Consider the following 24,130-nt stretch of genomic DNA (forward strand, 5'->3'; position numbering starts at 1 on the left):
ACATACAAACTCCTTACAGAGAGTGACAGGAATGAACACCAGCCATCTGGGTTCAAGAGTTTGTGTGTTCTCCCTGTAACCACATAAGCTTCCTCAGTTTCCTCTCACATCCCAGTGACTTCTGGGTTGGTAGGTTACTGAGCCATTAAAAGCTGCTGCAAGTGTGTAGGTAAGTGTTGGAATCCGAGGAAAGTTGATAGGAATGTGGGGAGAATTAGGTAAATAAGAGGTTGACAGTCAGTGCAGACTCAGTAGACTATTCCCATGCTAGCTGACTCTATAATTGTACAAGGTTCACGAGAGCAGTTAAATATCTTGACAGATTTTGACAAACATGAGGGTTGATAAGGAGAATGCAGATGGAAGAAAATTAGCTGAAAATGTTAACGCCTAAAGAGAATGCTAATTAGTTGTTAAACTACCTTTGATACATAAAATTGTACGGGGTATGTACCATCTTTGCAGAAAAGAATTTACAGAGAGTTGAGGAAGGGATCAAATCAAAAATAATCAATCCCTGCCAGCATTAAGGCTAAAGGCAGAAACACCAGTAACTGGGGGAGAAATTATTCCCTACTCTTTGAGTTTTGAAATTGTGAGCAGCATTTCATATCCATTAAGATGTAGTAAGATGGTGGTGCGTTCAAACACTGTGGCTTCTCGGGGACCATCCAAAGGGGCACTTTGCTTTTTAAGATGTGTTTTTTGTGAGTGTAAGACTATACTGGACTCCAAGCAAATTGCGATTTGCTTGTTGTTGGGAGCAGCTGACCTGGGTGTTGAAGGAGCCAGTGGATGGGTCGGAGAAGGAGAAGCCAGTGGTCAGGTTAGAGAAGGAGAAGCTAGAGGTTGAGCTGGAGAAGGAGAAGCCAGCAGATGGGCTGGAGAGTACTCTAAGGAGAAGACCTTGGTGCAGAGTGTGGTGATGCCTGCTAACCAAAGGCATCAGAGTTGATGTGTGAAAGCAGCGTTCAGTGTAACCATGAGTGACTGTCTCGGATGTTTCTCTTGTGATTGTTGGACATTGATAATGTAAGGTGCCACCAGTCTGTTTCCCTTGTATGCTGGATAGACAGGTGACGAGGGAGCAGTGTGGCCTCAGCTGTAGCAAGGACTAGGACTCAAGTTGTGGGCTTGCCTGCTGTTGCAGTCCAGGTGAGGAGACGCCAGAGGTGGTGTAGTGTGGTGTCCATTCTTGGTTGGGGGTCTTGTCAGTGCTGCCCTCCAGTGCTTAACTAGTGGAAAGACAGGCTGGATTGCTGGGAGTTGCACCATCAATTTGCATGTTGCTCAGAGATTTGGACTATATATGTTTTCTTGCATAACGATGTGTGTGTTCTTTCTCTTGCTATTTTAAATTTATGCTGTGCACCTTGGCTCCTTAGCAATGCTGTCTCATTCAACTGTATGGTTTGAATAATAATTAAACTTGATTTGATTTCATTAGCCTGGTATCACTTTTCACCAGTAATTATATTTTTAAAAAAACACAGAAACTTCTACCAGAAATATCCAGTACAGAGCTTGTTAAGTACTCAATGACAGATCAGCGTTGCTCATCACTCCGGACGGACCACTGTGGGTGTTGGAAAAATAAGTTATCCATTTCATCATTTAGACTCATTTGGGAAGACATAATCTGACTCGTATATACCAGCCCTTGTCCACTGGCTCATGACAGCACACTGAGCTGTCTTCCACTGAAGATGCAATTTTCCAGTGCGGCTTCATTCACATTGATTGCTAACGTCATCAATTCACTGTGTGCCACCATATTGATACTGGTGGAGAAAGGAGCAGAAGATAATGATGTTAATATGCATTTATATCATGTTCTTTAAATATGGTGGGAATGTATTTACATCCTTCTCTGAAGGGATGTTATATAGAGTAACAGCAGTTTTTATCCGTTACCAGTTTTTGCAACATATTAGTTCAGTTTTACTCTTTATAGTAGCACTGGCAGAGCAGCTGGGCATTTCCTACAGCTTTGCATTTCACTGCTTCTACATCCCTTTGTTCATGTCCTCCCTCTAACTTCCTTCATTAATCTATCCACTGACTTCATCTCATCCACATGCTAACCTTGGCCTCACATAATCAGAAAAATTCCCCTTTGTACTGCTCTTTGTACTTCAATGTCATTTTTGTTTTGTTATCTTTCCTGGTTTTGATAATGCATGTATACCCAAAATATTAACTGATTTGTTGCTGCAAATACTGCACAAATTGCTGAGTGTTTCCAGCATATTTGTTTTTATCATACTCATTTTCAACACTGGGCCAGAATGGGCTTCACTGTGAAATCAGTGTACATGGACACATATCCAATCTCATGTCTCATTTGTAATTGACTTTTAACATGAACAGTTCCCTTAGTTTTCTTTAGTTAGGCAAACTGCTCCAAAAACCACAAACATGTGAAAGTCTGCCGATGCTGGGAATCCAAAGCAAGACACACAAAACATTGCAGGAACTCAGCAGGTCAGGCAGCAACTATGGAAAAGTCTTGAAACATCAACTGTTTATTCTTTTCCGTAGATGCTGCCTGGCCTGCTGAGTGAAGGGTCTCGACCTGAAACGTCAACCGTTTACTGTTTTTCATAGATGCTGCCTCACCTGCTGAGTTCCTCCAGCATTTTGCATTGTGTTGCTCCAAATACCATTTCCCCACCATTTCCCCATAAATTCTCTCATATATTCCCAGATTCTCTTTTTTTTTGATTCGACTACTGTAAATTTAAACATTGACATGGTGGCACAGTAGCATAGTGGTTAGCACAACATCTTACAGTGCCAGCTGTAAGATCGACATTTGATTACTGCCACTATCTGCAAGGAGTTTGTACATTCTCCCTATGATTGCATGAGATTCCACTGGGTGCTCTGCTTTCCTCCATAACTCCAAAGTCTTATGGTTGGGATTAGTAAGTTGTAAGCGTGTTACATTGGCACCAGAAGTATGGTGACACTTGTGGGCTGCCCAGCACAGTCCTCGTTGAGATTATAGAAACATAGAAACATAGAAAATAGGTGCAGGAGTAGGCCATTCAGCCCTTCGAGCCTGCACCGCCATTTATTATGATCATGGCTGATCATCCAACTCAGAACCCCGCCCCAGCCTTCCCTCCATACCCCCTGATCCCCGTAGCCACAAGGGCCATATCTAACTCCTTCTTAAATATAGCCAATGAACTGGCCTCAACTGTTTCCTGTGGCAGAAAATTCCACAGATTCACCACTCTCTGTGTGAAGAAGTTTTTCCTAATCTCGGTCCTAAAAGGCTTCCCCTTTATCCTCAAACTGTGACCCCTTGTTCTGGACTTCCCCAACATCGGGAAAAATCTTCCTGCATCTAGCCTGTCCAATCCCTTTAGGATTTTATACGTTTCAATCAGATCCCCCCTCAATCTTCTAAATTCCAACGAGTACAAGCCCAGTTCATCCAGTCTTTCTTCATATGAAAGTCCTGCCATCCCAGGAATCAATCTGGTGAACCTTCTTTGTACTCCCTCTATGGCAAGGATGTCTTTCCTCAGATTAGGGGACCAAAACTGCACACAATACTCCAAGTGTGGTCTCACCAAGGCCTTGTACAACTGCAGTAGTACCTCCCTGCTCCTGTACTCGAATCCTCTCGCTATAAATGCCAGCATACCATTCGCATTTTTCACTGCCTGCTGTACCTGCATGCCCACTTTCAATGACTGGTGTATAATGACACCCAGGTCTCGTTGCACCTCCCCTTTTCCTAATCGGCCACCATTCAGATAATAATCTGTTTTCCTATTTTTGCCACCAAAGTGGATAACTTCACATTTATCCACATTAAATTGCATCTGCCATGAATTTGCCCACTCACCCAACCTATCCAAGTCACTCTGCATCCTCTTAGCATCCTCCTCACAGCTAACACTGCCACCCAGCTTCGTGTCATCCGCAAACTTGGAGATGCTGCATTTAATTCCCTCATCCAAGTCATTAATATATATTGTAAACAACTGGGGTCCCAGCACTGAGCCTTGCGGTACCCCACTAGTCACCGCCTGCCATTCTGAAAAGGTCCCGTTTATTCCCACTCTTTGCTTCCTGTCTGCTAACCAATTCTCCATCCACATCAATACCTTACCCCCAATACCGTGTGCTTTAAGTTTGCACACTAATCTCCTGTGTGGGACCTTGTCAAAAGCCTTTTGAAAATCCAAATATACCACATCCACTGGTTCTCCCCTATCCACTCGACTAGTTACATCCTCAAAAAATTCTATGAGATTCGTCAGACATGATTTTCCTTTCACAAATCCATACTGACTTTGTCCGATCATTTCACCGCTTTCCAAATGTGCTGTTATCACATCTTTGATAACTGACTCCAGCAGTTTCCCCACCACCGACGTTATGCTAACCGGTCTATAATTCCCCGGTTTCTCTCTCCCTCCTTTTTTAAAAAGTGGGGTTACATTAGCCACCCTCCAATCCTCAGGAACTAGTCCAGAATCTAACGAGTTTTGAAAAATTATCACTAATGCATCCACTATTTCTTGGGCTACTTCCTTAAGCACTCTAGGATGCAGACCATCTGGCCCTGGGGATTTATCTGCCTTCAATCCCATCAATTTACCTAACACCACTTCCCTACTAACAAGTATTTCGCTCAGTTCCTCCATCTCACTGGACCCTCTGTCCCCTACTATTTCTGGAAGATTATTTATGTCCTCCTTAGTGAAGACAGAACTAAAGTAATTATTCAATTGGTCTGCCATGTCCTTGCTCCCCATAATCAATTTACCTGTGTCTGTCTGTAGGGGACCTACATTTGTCTTTACCAGTCTTTTCCTTTTTACATATCTATAAAAGCTTTTACAGTCAGTTTTTATGTTCCCTGCCAGTTTTCTCTCATAATCTTTTTTCCCCTTCCTAATTAAGCCCTTTGTCCTCCTCTGCTGAATTCTGAATACCTCCCAGTCCTCAGGTGAGCCACTTTCTCTGGCTAATTTATATGCTTCTTCTTTGGAATTGATACTATCCCTAATTTCTCTTGTCAGCCACGGGTGCACTACCTTCCTTGATTTATTCTTTTGCCAAACTGGGATGAACAATTGTTGTAGTTCATCCATGCAACCTTTAAATGCTTGCCATTGCATATTTGATGTAAACAATGCATTCCACTGTATGTATCGACGTACATGTGACAAATAAACTAATCTTTATCTTTAAGAGTCAACAATTGCTATGTAACATGTCCTTTCAATAAGAAAAAGGTTTGCTTCGACATTTAAGAGAAACAACTGAAAAACCCTGCAAACACTTGGCATCAGGCATCGTGCTGCAGCAAGACAAATAGCTCAAAGGGATATTATTTTATCAGAATCATCCAGCATGGAGACAGGTTCTTTGGCCCCACAAATTCACACCAACCATCAAGCACTCCTTTACACTAATGCACAGAAGTCTAATTCGTTCTTCTCCCATACATTCTCCCCAGATCTGACCATTCACTCACACATTAGACCAGTAACCTCCAGGCCTGCACATCCTTGAAATGTGGAAGGGAAACCATCGTGCCCAGAGGAACCCAAGTAGTCATGAGATAGGACACAGAACATAACAGCACAGCAGTAGTGTGGTCACTCTAGTTGAGGGTGATGTCCTCCTAAAGGGTTGTCTATTGGTGGGTCCACAGGTGGCTGTAGATGCCAATCTGGGATCCCCATATTCTGTGCAATCTGGGCAAGGGTACCTGCGGTTAGATGTTCAGTCTTTCTGATTGTTCAATCTCTCCTTTTGCAGCTGCCACTTGTTCTCTGTGGCATGGTGGAGGTCGTTCTCATGTAGTGCAGCTCCCTCTAGAACAGATTTCCTCCAGGAGTATCTATTGAGTGCAATGTCTTCCCAGTTTTATCCTTACTCTCTAAGGATATTTCACATTTAAAGATATCTTGTAGGGCATTATGTATCCCACTCCAATAGTCTTTGATAACAGGGCATTCCCAGAAAATATAATAATGGTTTGCATTTTGATTTCTACAATTTCTCCAGCAAGCAGGGGGGTTACTATCATAATGGGATATCTGAGAGGGTGTAATAAAATATCTTATCAAGTTTTTCCACCCGAACTCCCTCCATTTCTGTGAACTGGTACACTTCCATTGATACCTCCATATTATTGTCCAGTCTTCCTCAGATATTATCCCTCCTTCCTTCTCCCATTTTTTTTAATGTATGAAGTCGAATGTGTTTTAAGATTTGACAAACCCTTGTACACGCTTGAAATTATTCTACTACCATTGCCTGAATTATATGCTTTTTTAAATAGCTCTATCAGACATGTACTTGCCTTGGTTACATTTTTAACCGTCCTGTTAACATGCTGTCGCATCTGTAAATACCAGTAAAAGTCTTGTTTTTCTAATACGTGTTTCTCTTTGAGCATTTCAAAACTGAAAATTGTTCCTTTCATTATACTGCAAATAGCTGTTATTCCTTTAGCTGTCCAGTTCTTAAATCTAGCATCCAGTTTATTCGGTGTAAAATCCGAGTCATATGCACACCACTTAAGAAATGTAATGTCTCGCTCTAGTTTATATTCTTTTATAATAGTTTTCCATATTTTAAGAGTTCATTTCACCCACGGGTTGTCAGTATTATTTATCTAACTTTGTAGGTTGTTATCAGCAAAAATTGCCTGTATGGGGATGGAACGTATTCTCTCGTCAGTGTTTTTCCATTGAGCGCCATATAATGGGTTGCACCAGCATATCACAGCTCTCATCTGTGCTGCAAAATAATAATCTCTAAGAGAAGGTAGATCCCATACCCTCTTTTCCTTGGCTAATTGCAAAGTTTTGAGATGAACCCTAGGCCTTTTACCTTGCCGTATATATCTTGATAGCATCTTGTTCCATTCATTGAATTGATTTTGGTTAATCTCTATTGGTAGGGTCTGAAAGAGATATAGTAGTCTGGGCAGTATATTCATTTTAATAGATTCAATCCTTGAACTGAGACCAAGAAAAGGAATTAGGTTCCATCTTGTTACATCTTCCTTAATTTTTTTATATATAGGCTGATAATTGCATTCTGATAATTTTGCCAAATCTTTTGGCATAATGATGCCCAAATATTTGATGGATTCTGTTTGCCATGCCCAAGGATATCTACTTTCAATTTCTCTTGGTGGGCTATAGTTATATGAAAGTAGTTGGGTTTTATCTATGTTGACCTTGTATCCTGATAATTGGCCATATTGTTCAAAGGATTGCATCAATTTAGGTAAAGAGTATGTTGGTTGCCCCAGATAGATCAAAATGTCATCTGCGTTAAGGGCCAATTTATGCTCTGCCCCTTTAATAGTAATTCCCCTGATATCTTCATTTTGTCTGATTTTGTATTGAGCTAATGGTTCTAGATATGATGTGAAGAGTAGTGGTGACCATGCACAACCCCATCTCATGCCCCTTCTAGGGTAAAACTATTAGATAAATATCCATTGATTTTAATCCTGGCAGTAGGATTGTCGTAAAGCGCCTGTATAGTTTTAATAATTGTGTCATGTAGACCAAATCTATGTAAAATTCTGTAAAGAAAATTCCAATTAACCGAATCAAGTGCCTTTTCAGTGTCCACACTTATCACTATTGCTTCAATTTCTTTTTTATATATGAGGAGGAGAAGATGGTGGCACGATGCAGCACACGTGGCCTCTCCGGTGAATGATATCAGTAACCTGTCAAGTAGGGTACCGTGCACAATTCTGATTTGATGGAGACAGACGTGAGAGCATGGAAGAACATCTGGAGAAACTTCTGAAATGCCTGCTTCGCTGCCACTGCTACTGTGTGATCCAGAATCTCCGGAGCAGAAGGCCCCGAATCCTCGGCTTTGCTTGTTTCGGTGGCCGGGGCGAGGTTGAAGGTGCTTAGCAGAGGATGACGCTCGGGAGGCTGTATCGGAGGGGCTGGACGGAGGCTGGAAGTTTTCGGATGGACGGACTCGGTATCGGCTGTGGTCGGCTGCTTCCAATGTATCGGCAGTTGTCGGTGCCTGAAGGTTTATGTAGGGAGTTTCTCCCTTTTGCTACCTGCTACCAGGGACTCGGGAGTCAATCGGGACTTGAGACTTTTTTTTAACCGTGCCCATGGTCTGTTCTTCATCAAATTATGGTATTGCTTTGCACTGCTGTAACTATATGTTATAATTATGTGGTTCTGTCAGTGTTAGTCTTTGGTTTGTCCTGTTTATCTGTGATATCACACTGGAGGAACATTGTATCATTTCTTAATGCATGTATGCATTTCTAAATGGCAATAAAGGAGGACTGAGTGTTCTCATAATCTAATCTAATCTAATTCATAATGTGAAGTGTCCTTCGTATATTGTCTTGTGTTTGGCGTTGTTGTATAAAACCTGTCTGATCATTATGTATCAGTATGGGTAGAAACTCTTCTAATCGCTTGGCCATGATAGAGGTAAGTATTTACCTCCATCACTGCCTGGGCAGGGTGAAAAGCATTATCAGGGATGCATCTCACCCTAGCCATGGACGTTTTACTCTCCTCCCATCCGGTAGGCGCTACAGGAGCTTCCACTCCCGTACTAGCAGGCACAGGAAGAGCTTCTTCCCTGAGGCTGTGACACTGCTGAACCTCTCATCACGGCGTTAAGCAGTATTGCACCCATATTGTACTGTCTCAGTACTTTTATATTTGTGTGCTGCAGCACTTTTTTTATTTGCAATTATTTTGTAAATCAGTGGTCCCCAACCACCGGGCCGCGGACTGGTACCGGGACGCAAAGCATGTGCTACCGGGCCGCAAGGAAACGATATGATTTGGTGATATGAGTCAGCTGCACCCTTCCTCATTCCCTGTCACGGGCAGCACCTTTCCTCATTCCCTACCGGTCCATGAGGAAACGATATGATTTGGCAATATGAGTCAGCTGCACCTTTCCTCATTCCCCGTCACGTCCACTGTTGAGTCATTACGCACGCGAGGTCATTACCCGCACGTCATCCATGTCAGCGCGGGAAGGAGATCAACTCCTCGAGCTTGCAAATGACGGCGGGCTGAAAAGTATGTTTGAGATAACATCTGTACTGGCATTCCGGATCAAAGTCAAGGCTAAATATCCTGAGGTAGTCACGAAAGCACTGAAAATGTTGCTTCCATTTCCAACATTTTTCTGTGAAGTGGAGTTTTCTGCAATGAATGCAATGAAAACTAAATTGCGGAATAGACTGGACATAAGGAACCCCCTTCGAGTATCGCTGTCTCCCATCACCCTTCGATGGGATCGTCTTGTTGCAGGAAAACAAGCCCAGGGCTCCCACTGATTCAGCGATATTGGTGTGTTGCAATGATTTTATATGTTCATACAGGGAAAATATAGTCATAGTCATAGTCATACTTTATTGATCCCGAGGGAAATTAGTTTTCGTTACAGTTGCACCATAAATAATTAAATAGTAATATGTAAATTATGCCAGGAAATAAATCCAGGACCAGCCTATTGGCTCAGGGTGTCTGACCCTCCAGCGGAGGAGTTGTAAAGTTCGATGGCCACAGGCAGGAATGACTTCCAATGACGCTCAGTATTGCATCTCGGTGGAATGAGTCTGTGTGTTTAATATCCAAATGTTACTTAAAATGTTATGATGCTATTGACTTACTTATATAACCATATAACAATTACAGCACGGAAACAGGCCATATTGGCGCTTCTAATCCGTGCCGAACGCTTACTCTCACCGAGTCCTACCAACCTGCACTCAGACCATAACCCTCCATTCCTTTCCTGTCCATATACCTATCCAATTTTTCTTTAAATGATAATATTGAATCTGCTTCTGCCACTTCTACTGGAAGTTCGTTCAACACTTACTTCAAGTTCCCCTGTCCTCCCCTGAAAATTGACTTATCACTATATTCATGCGAGGAAAATATGCGCTGTGTGTTTAATATTAAATTCGTTAGATAAACCCTTTTAGAAACGAAATTGAGTGTATAGCCACTTATCACCTATATTCCGGTCGTGATAAACAACTCCCCCCCACCCCCCAACAGAATTGCCAAAAACGATTTGCAGGGAAAAAAATCGGCAGGTACGTGCATAGGCAGGTCACGCATGCGCACTGGTGCCCACGCAAGGCTTCATGGTCATTGTAGTCTTTTTCTCTGGGTAAACACAACATATTTGACTGCTACTCTAACACGAGGAATTCTGCAGATGCTGGAAATTCAAGCATCACATATCAAAGTTGCTGGTGAATGCAGCAGGCCGGGCAGCATCTCTAGGAAGAGGTACAGTCGACGTTTCGGGCAGAGACCCTTCGTCAGGACTAACAGAAGGAAGCGGTAGTAAGAGATCAGAGTAAGAGATCTCTTACTAGCTCTTCCTTTGGCAACCCTACACCCCCCCACCCCGGGTCGGCCGGTCCGCAAGAATATTGTCAATATTAAACCGGTCCGCAGTGCAAAAAAGGTTGGGGACCCCTGTTGTAAATAACACTGTTCTTTGCATTTCTGGTCAGATGCTAAATGCATTTCATTGGCTTTGTACCTGTACTTGACACAATGACAACAAAGTTGAATCTAATCTAATCTAATAATCCACATTAAGAACAGATATTGGTCTAAATGACCCACATTCCATTTTATCCTTGCCTTCTTTCGGTGTAGCTGAGATTATCGCCTCCTTCCAGCTGGGTGGCATTTGCCCCTTTCTTAGGGCCCGGTTCAGTGTGGGGAGTAAAACAGGAATTGACTCACTTCTAAACTCTTTATACCACTCTGCCGTATATCCATCTGATCCTGGCGACTTGTTTAATTTAAACCTACTAATTGCAGTTTTTAGTTCAGCTTCAGTTATGTCAGCAGTCATCGTTCTATTTTGTTCTTTGCTTAAAGTGGGTAACTAAAGGATTCAGGAAGGTGTCAATTTGGGTTTTGCTTCCCCCTGGAACTTTGGAATATAGAGTTTTGTAAAACATTTCAAAAGCTTCTTGAATTTCACTTAGCTTATTTTTTTTTTATCACTTTTGTTCTCGGATCCCTAATTCCATGAATTGTATTTTCTGCTATCTTTTTTTAGTTTCCACGCCAGTATTTTCATAGATTTAGATCCACTTTCATAGTGTCTCTGTTTCAGAAACATTACATTTTTTCTATTTTCTTGTGTAGCCAAACTATTAATTTCATTCCTAATTTTTAAAATTTTCTCTAGTGTATCCTGTGCCAAACTTAATTTGTGTTTTTTCTAGTTCCTTCAGCTTATTTTGTAATTCCCCTAATGTCTTATTCCTTATTTTTTTCTTATATAAATATATCAATATAATTTTCCCTCTTAAGTCAGCCTTCAGAGTATCCCATAGAATGGGAGGAGAAACCTCTCCATTATCATTGAATTCTAAGTAAAGACCAATTTCTTTTTTAATTTGTTCCTTAAAATAGGGATCATTGAGTAGACTTGAATTTAGTTTCCAAATAGTATTCTTTGGTTGTAGGTCAAAATCAACAGATAAATATATAGGTGCATGATCACTTACATCTATTGTCCCAATTCCACAGGTGATTATTTTGTCTCTGTCTTTTCCAAATGTTATGAAATAGTCTATTCTTGTATATACGGAATCGGGGGGGGGGGTGCAGAATAATGAGTATAATCCCTTCTGTTGGGGAAAAGGTCCCTCCATATATCAGTTCGACCAACATCCTCAAAAAGAGTGTTAACTTTCTTATGTAAGGACTTAGTTTGATAAGTTTTTTGATTGGAAGAGTCTAACTTTGGTTGTAATTGTAAATTTAAATCTTCCCCACATATCAAGAGACCTTCTGTTTCCGTTACCATAATATTAGTAATTTTCTGGAAGAAACTAATATCACTTCTTCGGGGTGCATATATATTCAATAAAGTAACTGGATTTCCATCTATATTCCCCCTTACAAGAATGTATCTATCCTCCTTATCTCCCATTTCGAATACTTTTTCAAAATTTAACTTGCTTGAGATGAGCATAGCAACTCCTCTTCTATGTCCTGATTTATATGAGGAGAAAAACCCATTCTCTTTAATATTTCATGCTCATTATCAGTTAAATGAGTTTCCTGTAAATATACTACATGGGCTTGTTCTTTTTTCATTTTTGATAGAATTTTACTACGCTTGACTGGATTCAACAGCAATGGACATTAAAAGAAATTAATTTTACTTTGTCCTTAGACATATGTATTTATTTGTTAGTATATCATTGAAATTTGCAGAATATAACTTTATCGATCTACTCCCTGAACAAATAAGAGCCAAGAAATGCGAATAATTGAAAAAAAAGGAAGGTGTGTTTCCAAGGCTGAGGTCTCTAGATGACCCTGGGTTGAACTAGAAGAAAAGTCTAGCCATGGGGGATAGCCACTCCTACCTGTGAGTTGAGGGCCCCCATTGCAGTACCTGTAAAAGTAAGTGAAAAAAGCTATGTCCATTACACAGAAATGATTTCCCTGTGTATTCCTCCCATGTATATATTCTCATTTTGGTGGGGAAAAAGGAATGAATAAATGAATTTTTAAAAATTGAGTAATATAAAATCCACATTATAATATGTATTTCTTGAGGTAGGTACAGTATATCATCATCTATTTTTGCTTCCATTTAGTTTATCAGCACTTTTAAAGTTAGCCAAACCTTGTGGCTCTTCTGGAGGAGGTGAGGGCTGCCCTCAGAGAACTGACAGTCTCTTCCTAATATCCTCTCTCGTCCTGCTCCCGTTCCCTGCTTTCTAGGTTCTCTTACTATTTCCCAAGCAGCCCGGGATAACTGCTCAGCCAGACTTTCCCTTGGTTTGACCACGCTAATGGGCAGTCCTCTGTTCTTCATGTCTGTAGTCGCCTCTTCCACCGTCTGATATAGTCGTATCCCTTCTTGGTAAAGTACACTCAGTTTAGCAGGGTACGGGGTTTGGAATTTAATCTCTTCTTCCTTTAATATTTGTTTCGCTTCGGAATATTCCTTCCGTTTCTGTAGGATCACCGGGGGGTAATCATGATCGAAGTATATTAACTTCCCGTTCCAAAAAACCCTCTTCTTACCACAGACCCTTCATAGAATCTCCGCCTCGCTTTTGAATTGGAGAAATTTAAGTACAATGGATCGCGGTTTACTTTGCCTGTCTCCAGCAGGCCGCTGGGCGAGAGAACGGTGCACCCTTTCTATTTCCATCTCCATATTCGGGGGAATCTCCAGCACTTCCCGCAGCAGCTTGTCTACAAAGTCCATCATCGACAATCCCTTCACTCCTTCGGGAACATTATAAATCCTGATGTTTTTCCGTCGTGATCTTCCCTCCTGGTCAAGCAATTTACTTTCCTCTTGATTTAATATTTTTATCTTCTTACTTAGTATCTGTTCCACGTTTTGCACGCGATCTTCCATCTTCGCAACTCGAGTCTCTGCCACCGCTATTTTCTGATTGATGTTGGCGAGCTCTGACTTTATATCATTGAGTTGCTGTTTTATATCTTTTTGGACTTCCCGTATCTCTTCCAAAATCTTTATCATATTTGCCGCTTCATCTGCACGAGGCCCCGCGTCAGCCTCACCGCCGCGTGCACGAGGCCCCGCGTCAGCCTCGCCGCCACGCGCACGTGTAGGAGAGCTGCCTGCACAAGGCCCCGCGTCAGCCTCGCCACCACGCGCACGTGTAGGAGAGCCGCGTGCACAAGGCCCCGCGTCAGCCTCACCGCCGTGTGCACGAGGCCCCGCGTCAGCCTCGCTGCCACGCGCACGTGTAGGAGAGCCGCCTGCACAAGGCCCCGCGTCAGCCTCGCCGCCCCGCGCAATTGTAGCAGAGCCGCGCGTTGTACCTCTCTCTTCCATAGGCTCCACAATGACGCTTTTTTATTTCCATTCTTTTTCCCCATTCTTGCTCCCCTTATCAATTCAGATATTTTCAAAAGATCTTATATTTGATGGATTAATGCGGCAAAATATCCGTTTTTCCAGAGGAGCTATTGATTTAAGCTGCCATTCTGAACGATGACGTCACTGGAACCCAAATAAATGCAAATTTAAAGGTGAAACTTGCAGAAAATGCAACAAAATAGGACACATACAAAGAGTATGTTGGGCAGACAAAAATAAAAATAAATGGACTGCACAGAGAAGAGAAAATGTTAAAAAGTCAAGTTACAGTTTAAAAAGGAGCACTAATTTTCATGCTCTTGATGAAGAATCTAGGAATTATGAGATTGTGTAGCCTTAAGATTTACAGTGTGAAAATTACAATAGAATAGCAATATAGCTTACACCAGAAGTGAATGGCAAATTAATTAAAATGGAATTAGACACTGGTTCAGCTGTTTCAGTCATTCCACAAAACGGAATTACAATAATCACCAACCCATGTGGCTTGGTTTTAAGGGGGAAGAGAGTTCGAGAAGCTTCCGGAAACTTGCAAGCATTCAGCTTTTGTGACTATAAAGACCAGAATCTACTGTGCATGCATTCAGGTTATTGCATGAACTTCAAATGGGAGACAAAAATCTGCTTGTAAAAGCAGATGAAAAGCCAGAGTCCAGCTGGATGAATGGAAGCCCAAAAAGAAAAGTGTCATGGAGATTCAAAAACAGACGATTCATCAGATGATGTAGTGGATGAGGAAACCAAGAGGAGAGATCAGATCATAAAGGGAGCAGTAGAAGGATTAATAAGAGAATACTCCAGTGAACTAAATGGATTTTCTCAAGACCAAGATACACAAACTATAAGAAGAAAAAGGAGGGAAGAGACGGAAAGAACGTGGTTGTGAAAGAGAGAAGGAATGTAAGAAAAAAAAAAGGATCAAAGTAGATACAGAGAGAGAAAAGGAGAAGAAAGATGTCCAGAAGGGTCAGAACCACTTCCCGCATTCTCAGAGTCAAATCCAACAACCCCAAGGAGAAGGTCTCAGAACCTGCGATTGTTTTCACAGCCACAAGTCTCACCTGCTAAGCAGAGTGATCTGCTTGTCAGCAAAGACATTATCAAATAAGAATAAGAAAGCTCCTGCGGTAATGTAATCTTTAGGCTTGAATGGGGCAATTATGAAATTTACTATGCTGTGGATGTTTGTTTATAATAGCTGTATTATATGGTATGTTGTATATGCAGTTGAGATGCATTCTATATTGAGTAGCAGTTTATAGCTTAGCTACAAGAGTGCTGTGTATTTAATATTTGTTATATTTGAGTTATCTTATATACATGTTGGTTGATTAAGCTTTATTCATTTAAATAATTAATTACAGGTTATATGTAAAAATACGTTAACTTCGTATGTCATTATGCCACCACATGATATGCATGTGTCTCACTAGAGGTAAAGATGAAGTTACACCCCCATTTCAAACTCTCATGTCTTCTTCGAATTACGAATGAATTCTTCTCAGGCTTCCAGCCAGGTACAGGTATTGATTTTTAACCGACATTTTGATGACAAACTCCGCCATCTTCATCAAGGATGATGCCTGTGCACATCTAATCCAATGGTATTTATAGCCCTGTCTTCCATCCCTCATGCTTGGTTAGTCCTCACCCAATCAGGTTTCCACAGTCCCACTTTGTTTACAATTGAATTCCAGTTTTTACTTAGAATGAACGAGATCTTCATCTTTGTTAAAATTATTTTCCTCTAGTTTGATTTCAATGGCTTCCTTCACTGTTGTGTGCCATGAAAGTCAATGCTATGGCCACTGCGAATGCAATGTTCTGCTTCCGCCGATTTCTTTGGGTAACCCAAACGGATACACTTTCTGTGCTCCTTGTTGCGGGTTTCCACCGTATATCCTGTTTGGTTGGTCAGATGAAGGTCTCGGTATGAAATTATTGTTGTGGGAGGGATTAAAGGTGGATGTGTAGCAGTACTGGTCAGGGAAAATATCATGACTGATTCAAGAACTCGTCTTCTGTGGCTATATGGGTGGAATTGAGCAATAAGAAAGGGATGATCACATTAATGGGATTATATTATAGACCACCCAATGGTCAGTGGGATTTAGAGGAGCAAATTTGTAGAGAGATTGCAGACTGTTGCAAGAAACATAATGTTGTAATAGTATTGACTGGGACTTCCATCCTCTGAAAGGGCTGGATGGAATAATGTTTGTCACGTGTTCAGGAAAGTTTCCTTAATCAGTGCATAGAGGTCCCAATTAGAGAGAGTGTGATATTGGATCTCCAATTGGGAAACATAACAGGGCAGGTGATTGAAGTGCTTGTACGGGAACACTTTGCATTTCGTGATCATAATTCCATTAGCTCCAATAATATTATGGAGAAGGATTGCCCTGGTTGATATTCTGAAATGGAAAACGGTTGACTTTGATAGTAATAGAAAAGAGCTGACAAGTGTGGATTGGGACAAGTTGTTTTCTGGCAAAACCATTCTTGGTAAGTGGGAGGCCTTCAAAAGTGAATTTTTAAGAGTAAAGTAAAAATAATAATAAATAAATAAGCAATAGATAGTGAACATGGGATGAAGAGTCCTCGAAGGTGAGTCAATAGATTGTGGGAATAGCTCAGAGATGGAGCAAGTGAAGTTGAGTGAGCTTATCCCCTCTGGTTCAAGAACTTTATGGAGGGGTAATAACTGTTTCTGAGTCTGCTTGTGCAAACTCAAAGGTCTTGAGGCTGATTTATACTTCTGCGTAGACTCTACGTCGTAGCCTGCACAAGTGGCCTATGTCGTTGTGAGCATTTATACATGCGTTGGTGTGTCTGCGTCACTCTGCAATTCACTGCCAAAACGCTAGTTGGCGGTGGGGTTTCTATGCCACTGTGTTGAGTTTCTTTGTGTACTTCAAACAATGGCGACTGAAACTGAGCGCATCATGTTGGAGTTGGAACTAATAATGTTGAACAAGAGTTACTTTTATTGAAATTATTGCAATGCAGAAAAGAGAGAAGACGTCGGAGGAGATGGTGTGTACGACCATTGAACGGATTGAGGCAGATGGAAGGTGAATTTTCTGTGCTTGTCCAACCACTGAGAGACATGGACAACGAAATGCATTTCAAATATTTTCGGATGTCAGCAGGTAGATTTGACTATTTGATGAGAAGAAGCAACTGGAAATGTGTAGCAGGAAATGCGATACTACCAAGTGGACCAATCACAGTTGTTGCGGTCTGCATCGCCGCGACACGTAGTTACATTTTTGGGGAGGTGCGCATCAGGCTATGGCATAGGGTACAGTGTAGGGTACGCGGCTACGCCGGGCCTACGGCATAGGTTTGATGCAGAAGTATAAATTGGCCTTTAAGGTAGATATTTCACCTAGGCCAGATGAATTACATCCCAGAGTCCTGAGAGAAGTTGCTGAAGAGATAACGGATGTAATGGTCATGATCTTTCAAGAATCACTTGATTCTGGCATAGTCCCAGAGGACTGGAAGATTGCAAATTTCACTCTACTCTTTGAGAAAGGAGGAAGGCAAAAGAAAGGAAATTATAGGTCGTTTAGCCTAACCTCAGTGGTTGGGAAAGAGTTAGAGTCTATTATTAAGGGTGAGATTTTGGGGTACAGGGAAAGTAATGATAAAATAAGTCAAAGTCAACATGGTTTCTATAAAGGGAAATCTTGCCTGAAAAATCTGTTAGAGTTCTTCGAGGAAGTAACAAGGAGGATAGACAAAGGAAAGGCAGTGGATGTTATTTACTTGGATTTTCAGAGGTTTTTGATGAGATGCCACACATGAGGCTGCTTAATAAGACAAAATCCTATGGTGTTACAGGAAAGATACTGGCATGGATAGCTCAATGGACTGCAGTAAGGCCTTTGACAAGGTCCTCATGGTCAAGAAATTTCAGTCACTTGCCACTTAAGATGAAGTGGTATATTGGATTTGACATTGACTTTGTGGGAGAAGCTAGAGAATGGTAGAGAATTGCTTCTTCATGATAAAATGGCAGAGCAGACTCGATGGGCTGAATGGCCGACTTCTACTCCTTTGTCTTATGGTCTTCCCTGACAGGAGGCCCGTGATTAGTGGTGTGCTTGCAGGTATCAGTGCAGGGTCTGTCGTTGTTTGTAATCTGTATCAATGATCTGGATGTTAATGTGGTAAACTGGATCAGCAAATTTGCAGATGATGCCAAGACTGGAGGGGGGGGGGGGTGGGAGTGGCGTAGTGGACAGTGAGGAAACCTATCAAAGCTTGCAGCACACCAGCTAGAAAAATGGGCTGAAAAATAACGATGGAATTAAAAGCAGGCAAGTGTGATGTATTGCACACTGGGAGGACTAACTAGTGTAGGACTTACACAGTGGATGGTAGGGTACTGACGAGTATGGTAAAATAGAGGGATCTGACGATAGAGATCCATCATTCCTCAAAAGTAGGGTCTTACAGAGAGATTTTGGCACATTGTCCAAATGAGTACAGGAGATGGGATGTCGTGTTGAAATTGTTTAAAACGCTGGTGAGGCCTAGTTTGGAGCATTTCATGTACTTCTGGTCACCTACTTACAGGAATGATGTCAGTAAGATCAGAGTACAGAGAAAATTTGCAAGAATGTTGCCAGAACTAGAGGATCTCAGTTAAAGGAAAAAGCTGATACGTTTTGACTTTATTCCCTGTAGTGTAGGGGGGATTTGAAAGAGGTAGATAAAATTATGAGTGATATAGATAGGTTAACTGCAAGCAGGAATTTCCACTAAGTTCAGGCAAGACTACAACCAGAGGTCACAGTTAATGATGAAAGGTGTAATGTTTAAAAGGGAACATAAAAGGGAACATGAAGGGGAACCTCCTCACTTAGAGAGTGGTGAGAATATGAAAGGAGTTACCAATGGAAGTGATATGTATAGGTTCAATCCTAAACAGTTCAGATTCCAGTTGCACATTCCAAGGAATGACACCCTTTCCAATGGTTGTGCTGACCTATTACAAGTCATTAATGGGATATTTGCACAAGAAACCAGTTTCACTAGTGGGGAAACCAAAACAAAGTGTTGGTCTCAGATTCAGGATCAAACTCAAGAAGCGATTTTTCTGTAAAGGTACTGGAACACAGGAAGAACCATAGCTTTGCAGGCAGTGAGCACGCACCATCTCAAGACCTCTGAAACCAGGTTGCCCAGCAGGTCCACTTGACTCACAGCACAGAACAAGTTCATGCAATTTAACAGTTGGTAAGTCAAGCTCACCCTCTCAACTTTCTCCACAGATCTACGGAAAACAGGTCGCGCAACGATACAGCGCTGGCCAGAACCAAATGGTGAAATAGAGCCAATCAGTGAACCTGCCAACCCTGAGGATTCCTCTTGAAGTGTTCAAAGCAACTTCTGCTTGATATGTGCAGTCAAGAACTGTCTTTGGGGATTATGAGATTTTGTGTTAGCGCTAACTGAAATAATATAAGGGTACCTTGCTGAACACTTGCTCTAACCCAACTAACATTCAGATTACAATCTAAATCCTTGTCAACGTAATTGCAGCCGTTGCGATCGCCTTCATCTTCACCTCGCCGTTCCTTTGCGTGCTGCTACCATCGTTCCGTGTCAACTTGCTGCTGTTCTCAACATGCGATAGGCATTTCCAGTTTGTGTGGTTTTTTTAAAATTTTAATTTATCCCCGTTAATGATGGATAAATATGTATGGCATGATCTCTGAGTCTGAAGGTGGTGAGGCCTTGAATTCTAATCCTGCTACGAAACAGAAGCTACAAAATGTGCATCAACACAATGTTACATACCTGGAGTGTGGTTTTATTCCATTTCCGTCAGATCAGCGACACCCCATGTGTCTTATTTGTAATTCTGTACTGTCTAATGAAGCCATGAAACCATCAAGATGGCAGGAACACATCCGTAAAAGACACCCTCGAAAGGATGCTTATGGTATTACTCAGGTCCAGAAGATGAAAGAAGCATTTGAAAAGTATTGCGCACGAGCAAGCTACAAATGACCTTGATAGCGGTCATTATCACATAATAAGTGCTTCTCAAAATGATAGAAAAGTATGGAAAATCTCATACAATTGGTGAAGGATTAATAATGCCTGCTGTATTGGAAGTGCTCACCACTGTTCTCAAAATGGAACCCAGTATTTCAAAATCAATTCCTCTGAATGATAATTCTACTCTATAGCTTGTCACATTGATGAAATGAGTGAAGACATTGCGTACCACCTATGCACAGAGCTACAAAAACAGAATTTGGGATACAACTGGATGAGTCAACTGTATGAAACAATGAGGCATTGCTAATGGCATATGTATGGTTTATTAAAAATGGAAAAGTTTATGAAGAGGGTCTTTTATAAAAAGTTAAAAAACAAATATCAATTTACAATGAGCTCAAACTGTATATTGAGGATAAAAGCATTCCAATTAAGAACATGATTTCTTGTGTAACAGATGGAACAGCATATATGACAGGTTGCCATGCTGGTTTAGTGGCATTTATGATAAAAGAAGTTCCAAGTCTGTTTACAATCCATTGTGTAGTTCATCATCAACATCTCGCAGTCAAAAATGTCAGCCAGTGACTTTTTCAAGCATGACTCTTGTAATATCTGCTATCAACAAATTTAAAGCTCATCCATTAAATAGCACATTTCACCAGTTATGCCAAGATAAAGATGAAGAATTTGAATGCTTGCTTCTTCACACTAAAGTGCATTGGCTTCAAAAGGCCATTGGCTTAAAACAGTTCTTTGATCTTTCTGACACTGTGGTTAAATTTTTGCCGAAAGTTGACAAGAGTTTGGGAAACAAGATTAAACTTCTACATGGAGATGTGGTATACCTAGCCGATCTGTATGACAAAATGAACATTCTTAAATATGAACCTGCGGGGTGAGAATATCAATTTAATCCAGGTAAAAAGTGCAGTATTCACTTTTATCTGAAAATTAGAAATTTGATGATTGCGTTCTCCAAATCTTCATTTTCATCATACATTCAAGATGATTGTCAATACCTTCAAATTTGTCATAGTTCCTAACTTGTTAAACTAGTGGATTTGTTTAATTTTCATTCCCAGCTGTTTCTGGAATCTCCAACCTTGAATGCACAAAACCACGGTGAGCAAAAATTGTCGTGCTGCTTATTTGTCACCAACTATCAGTAATAAAAGTCTCTGCTTTTACAGCACGAATACTCACAACTGATGCTATTTAAAAACTGTTGCCGCTAAGCACGGTGTAGTGTTTAATGGCCACACAAGTGCACTCAACTGATGCTATTTAGAAGCTGCTTGGCAACAGTCTCTAGCCCTAATTAAGCAGTATAATATTCCAAATAAACAAAAGGAATCCTGGCTATTTTCTCAATTAGTTTTTTGTTTTTTTAAAAGAGTTGCTCCAAATAAGCAGCTGCTCCAACTAACTAATTGTCCAATTAACTGGAATCTACTGTAAATACTCAGAACACGAGTTGCAGAGTCCAAAAAAGTGAGTCTGTAGTTTGTGGAATCAGCTCAGGGTGGTGATGAGCAAAGTTATCCACACTTGTTTGGGAGTCTGATAATTATAGGGTAATAACTGTGCCTGAACCTGGTGGCGTGGGACCTAATGTTCCCGTACCCCCGCTATACGATCCACTACCTATATGCACTAGGGGAAATTTACAATAATCCACAAATCAGCCTTTTGGATTTGGGAGGAAACCAGCTAACCTGGGGGCTGTCCATGCAGCCACAGGGAGAATGGGCAAACTTCTGGTCAGCACCAGAGGTCCGATTCAAATCCCATCTCTTGAGCTGTGAGGATTTAACCACTGCTCCATTCTGTCATTACTGTGTTTCTAAACTACAAGGATTGAAGATTTTGTACTGAAAATAATGATAAAGAAGCAGCACTTTAAAGATTTTTATTTTTGGAATTAAGAACAATGCAAAGATAAATACTTAAAACAACCGGTTGAAAACGATGCTACCATTTTTTCCTTCTTATTCTATCCAGAAAAAGACAGAATGTATCACAAACCTGGCAATAAATGTTGTCGAGGATAGAGTTAGATGCAGAGAAGTCAAAGACTAAAAGCACCTAAGCAATCCAATAAACTGGATTTAGTGCACAATAAACTGCCATTATTGAATCGATGGAAAACAGATGAACAAGCACTCAAGGTGTGAACAACACAACCTCATAGCGAAGGCTCACGGTCATAAGGAAAGGCATTAAATATTCTTATTTTTGATCTACCCAGCAGCCTGTGGCCAACAACTGAAATATTAGAACAAAATAAGATAGTGTTGAATACGTGTACAGAAACAGGCTGTGCCAAAATAAGAACAAAATTGCTGAGATTTCTCAGGCAGTATCTGAGCAAAGAGTAATTCAGTTAAGGTTTCAGGGAATACCCTTCAGTTGAAAGTTGCCACAAAACAGGCTTGTCGCGAATCCTTGTCCTATTTTCTACCAAGTTCATTGCAGTACAAGGGGTGGCAAGAGTCACCTTAATGTGGCTGAAGAGGGGATAGACTCCGTTTTCAATCAATGCTCAGGCTAAAAGAATATTTAAAATTCACTTAATAGTTATTGTTCCATAGATACAATAAATCTTCTTTGAAAATAAATTTCGTCCAAATATCTTACTTGATATGGACAACTTTCTGACTACCACATATTTAAAGCTGAGTTAATGTATTATTTCATGTAATTCTTCAAATCTTAAAACATAATATACTTCAATTCTATAATTAACAAAGATGAAAACAAAACATTTTGCTTCTAAAATGTTTAACTTGAAAACTTATCATTTCATTTTGCACCAAGGAATGAAGTTCATTTTAGAAATGCGATTCCTTTTCTGTGTCACTGATGTCTACTCTAGCTGGAAGATCTCCATTACCAGGCCCACTACTCTTGTCCTGAAAAGGCATGACTTCTGTATTACATTTTGGTGCTGTATGTTGGTCCTTGGCTTGAAATCGTTTCTTTACTAGCACCAGAATGCCAAAAAACAGAATTATACCGAATCCACGCAAAGCTACCTGCAATCCCAAGTAGACGTTCCTGTATGGAATGAGATGAGAATCAATGCATTAAAAATCTGGCTGTTCCTCTCATTTAGGACAACAGCTAACACACAAAGAAATAACACTTGCTGCTTCTGTCTATGATCTGGCCTCAATAACTAGTTTTAGCTAGTGTCCTAGAATCAGAGATATAGGACCTTCAACCCATTGAGTCTGCACTAATCAACCAACCATTTTACTCTAATCCTACATCTGTCCCACATTTAATTTTCCTCAGATTCTCATCAAATCCACCAGTTTTCACAACTAAACAGGAGCAATTTAGTGGCACATAGGACAGAGGATTTCCACTTCCTACAAAACCAGTATCAAACCTGGGACAAGGAGAGCTTAATCATTACTGCAGTAGCCATTACAACACTTGCATACAAGTGGTTACTTTTGTGCCAAAATACTCTTGTCATACAATGCATTCATACAAAATACAGTCTGAATGAATCACAGACAGAAGTTCAGCTGGGACAGGAGGAGCACAGACTGGAAGCCATACTATAAGATCATTGGTATTAAACACCTAAGTGTATCAGGTTGCAAGATCTACAGGAAAGATATGGGAAAAGATAGAGTGCATTGCAATTTTTGGATTTGGTTTATTATTAGCACATGTACAGAGGTGGCGTGTAAGTGCTTAAGGCGTTCGTCTAGTGATCTGGCAGGTCGCTAGTTCGAACCTTGGCTGAGGCAGTGTGTTGTGTCCTTGAGCGAGGCATTTAACCACACATTGCTCTGCGATGACACCGGTACCAAGCTGTTTGGGTCCTAATGCCCTTCCCTTGGGCAACATTGGAGGCATGGAGAGGGGAGACTTGCAGCATGGGCAACCGCCGGTCTTCCATACAACCTTGCCAGGCTTGTGCCTGGAAACCTTCCAAGGTGCAAATCCACGGTCTCACGAGACTAACGGATGGCTATTATATTCTAACAGAGGCACAGTGAAAAGCATATCTTGTATACTGTTCATACATAAATTTATTACAGTGCTTTGGGGTAGAACAAGATAAAACAATAGCAATTTGGATAGCAGTGGTAGGATAGGACGGAGTCAGCATGGATTTACGAAGGGGAAATCATGCTTGACTAATCTTCTAGAATTTTTTGAGAATGTGACTATG

At 41.0% G+C, this 24,130-nt stretch overlaps 1 protein-coding gene across 3 annotated transcripts in view; it reads right to left on the reverse strand.

Moving 5' to 3' along the window:
- Positions 1-9,453: 9,453 nt before the first annotated feature.
- LOC134359329 (solute carrier organic anion transporter family member 1C1-like) overlaps positions 9,454-24,130 on the reverse strand; it is a 110,544-nt gene continuing 95,867 nt past the window's right edge. For 2 of the 3 annotated variants that reach the window (XM_063072397.1, XM_063072395.1), the window contains exon 15: positions 21,834-22,995. In XM_063072397.1, the coding sequence (XP_062928467.1) occupies positions 22,770-22,995 (226 nt within the window). In that variant the 3' untranslated portion in view covers positions 21,834-22,769. Of the gene's footprint in view, positions 9,617-21,833; positions 22,996-24,130 lie in introns of those variants that run through there. The other variant, XM_063072398.1, reaches the window with a different exon arrangement.

The sequence above is a fragment of the Mobula hypostoma genome, chromosome 20 (assembly GCF_963921235.1).
Source record: "Mobula hypostoma chromosome 20, sMobHyp1.1, whole genome shotgun sequence".
NCBI classification, from domain to species: Eukaryota; Metazoa; Chordata; class Chondrichthyes; order Myliobatiformes; family Myliobatidae; genus Mobula; species Mobula hypostoma.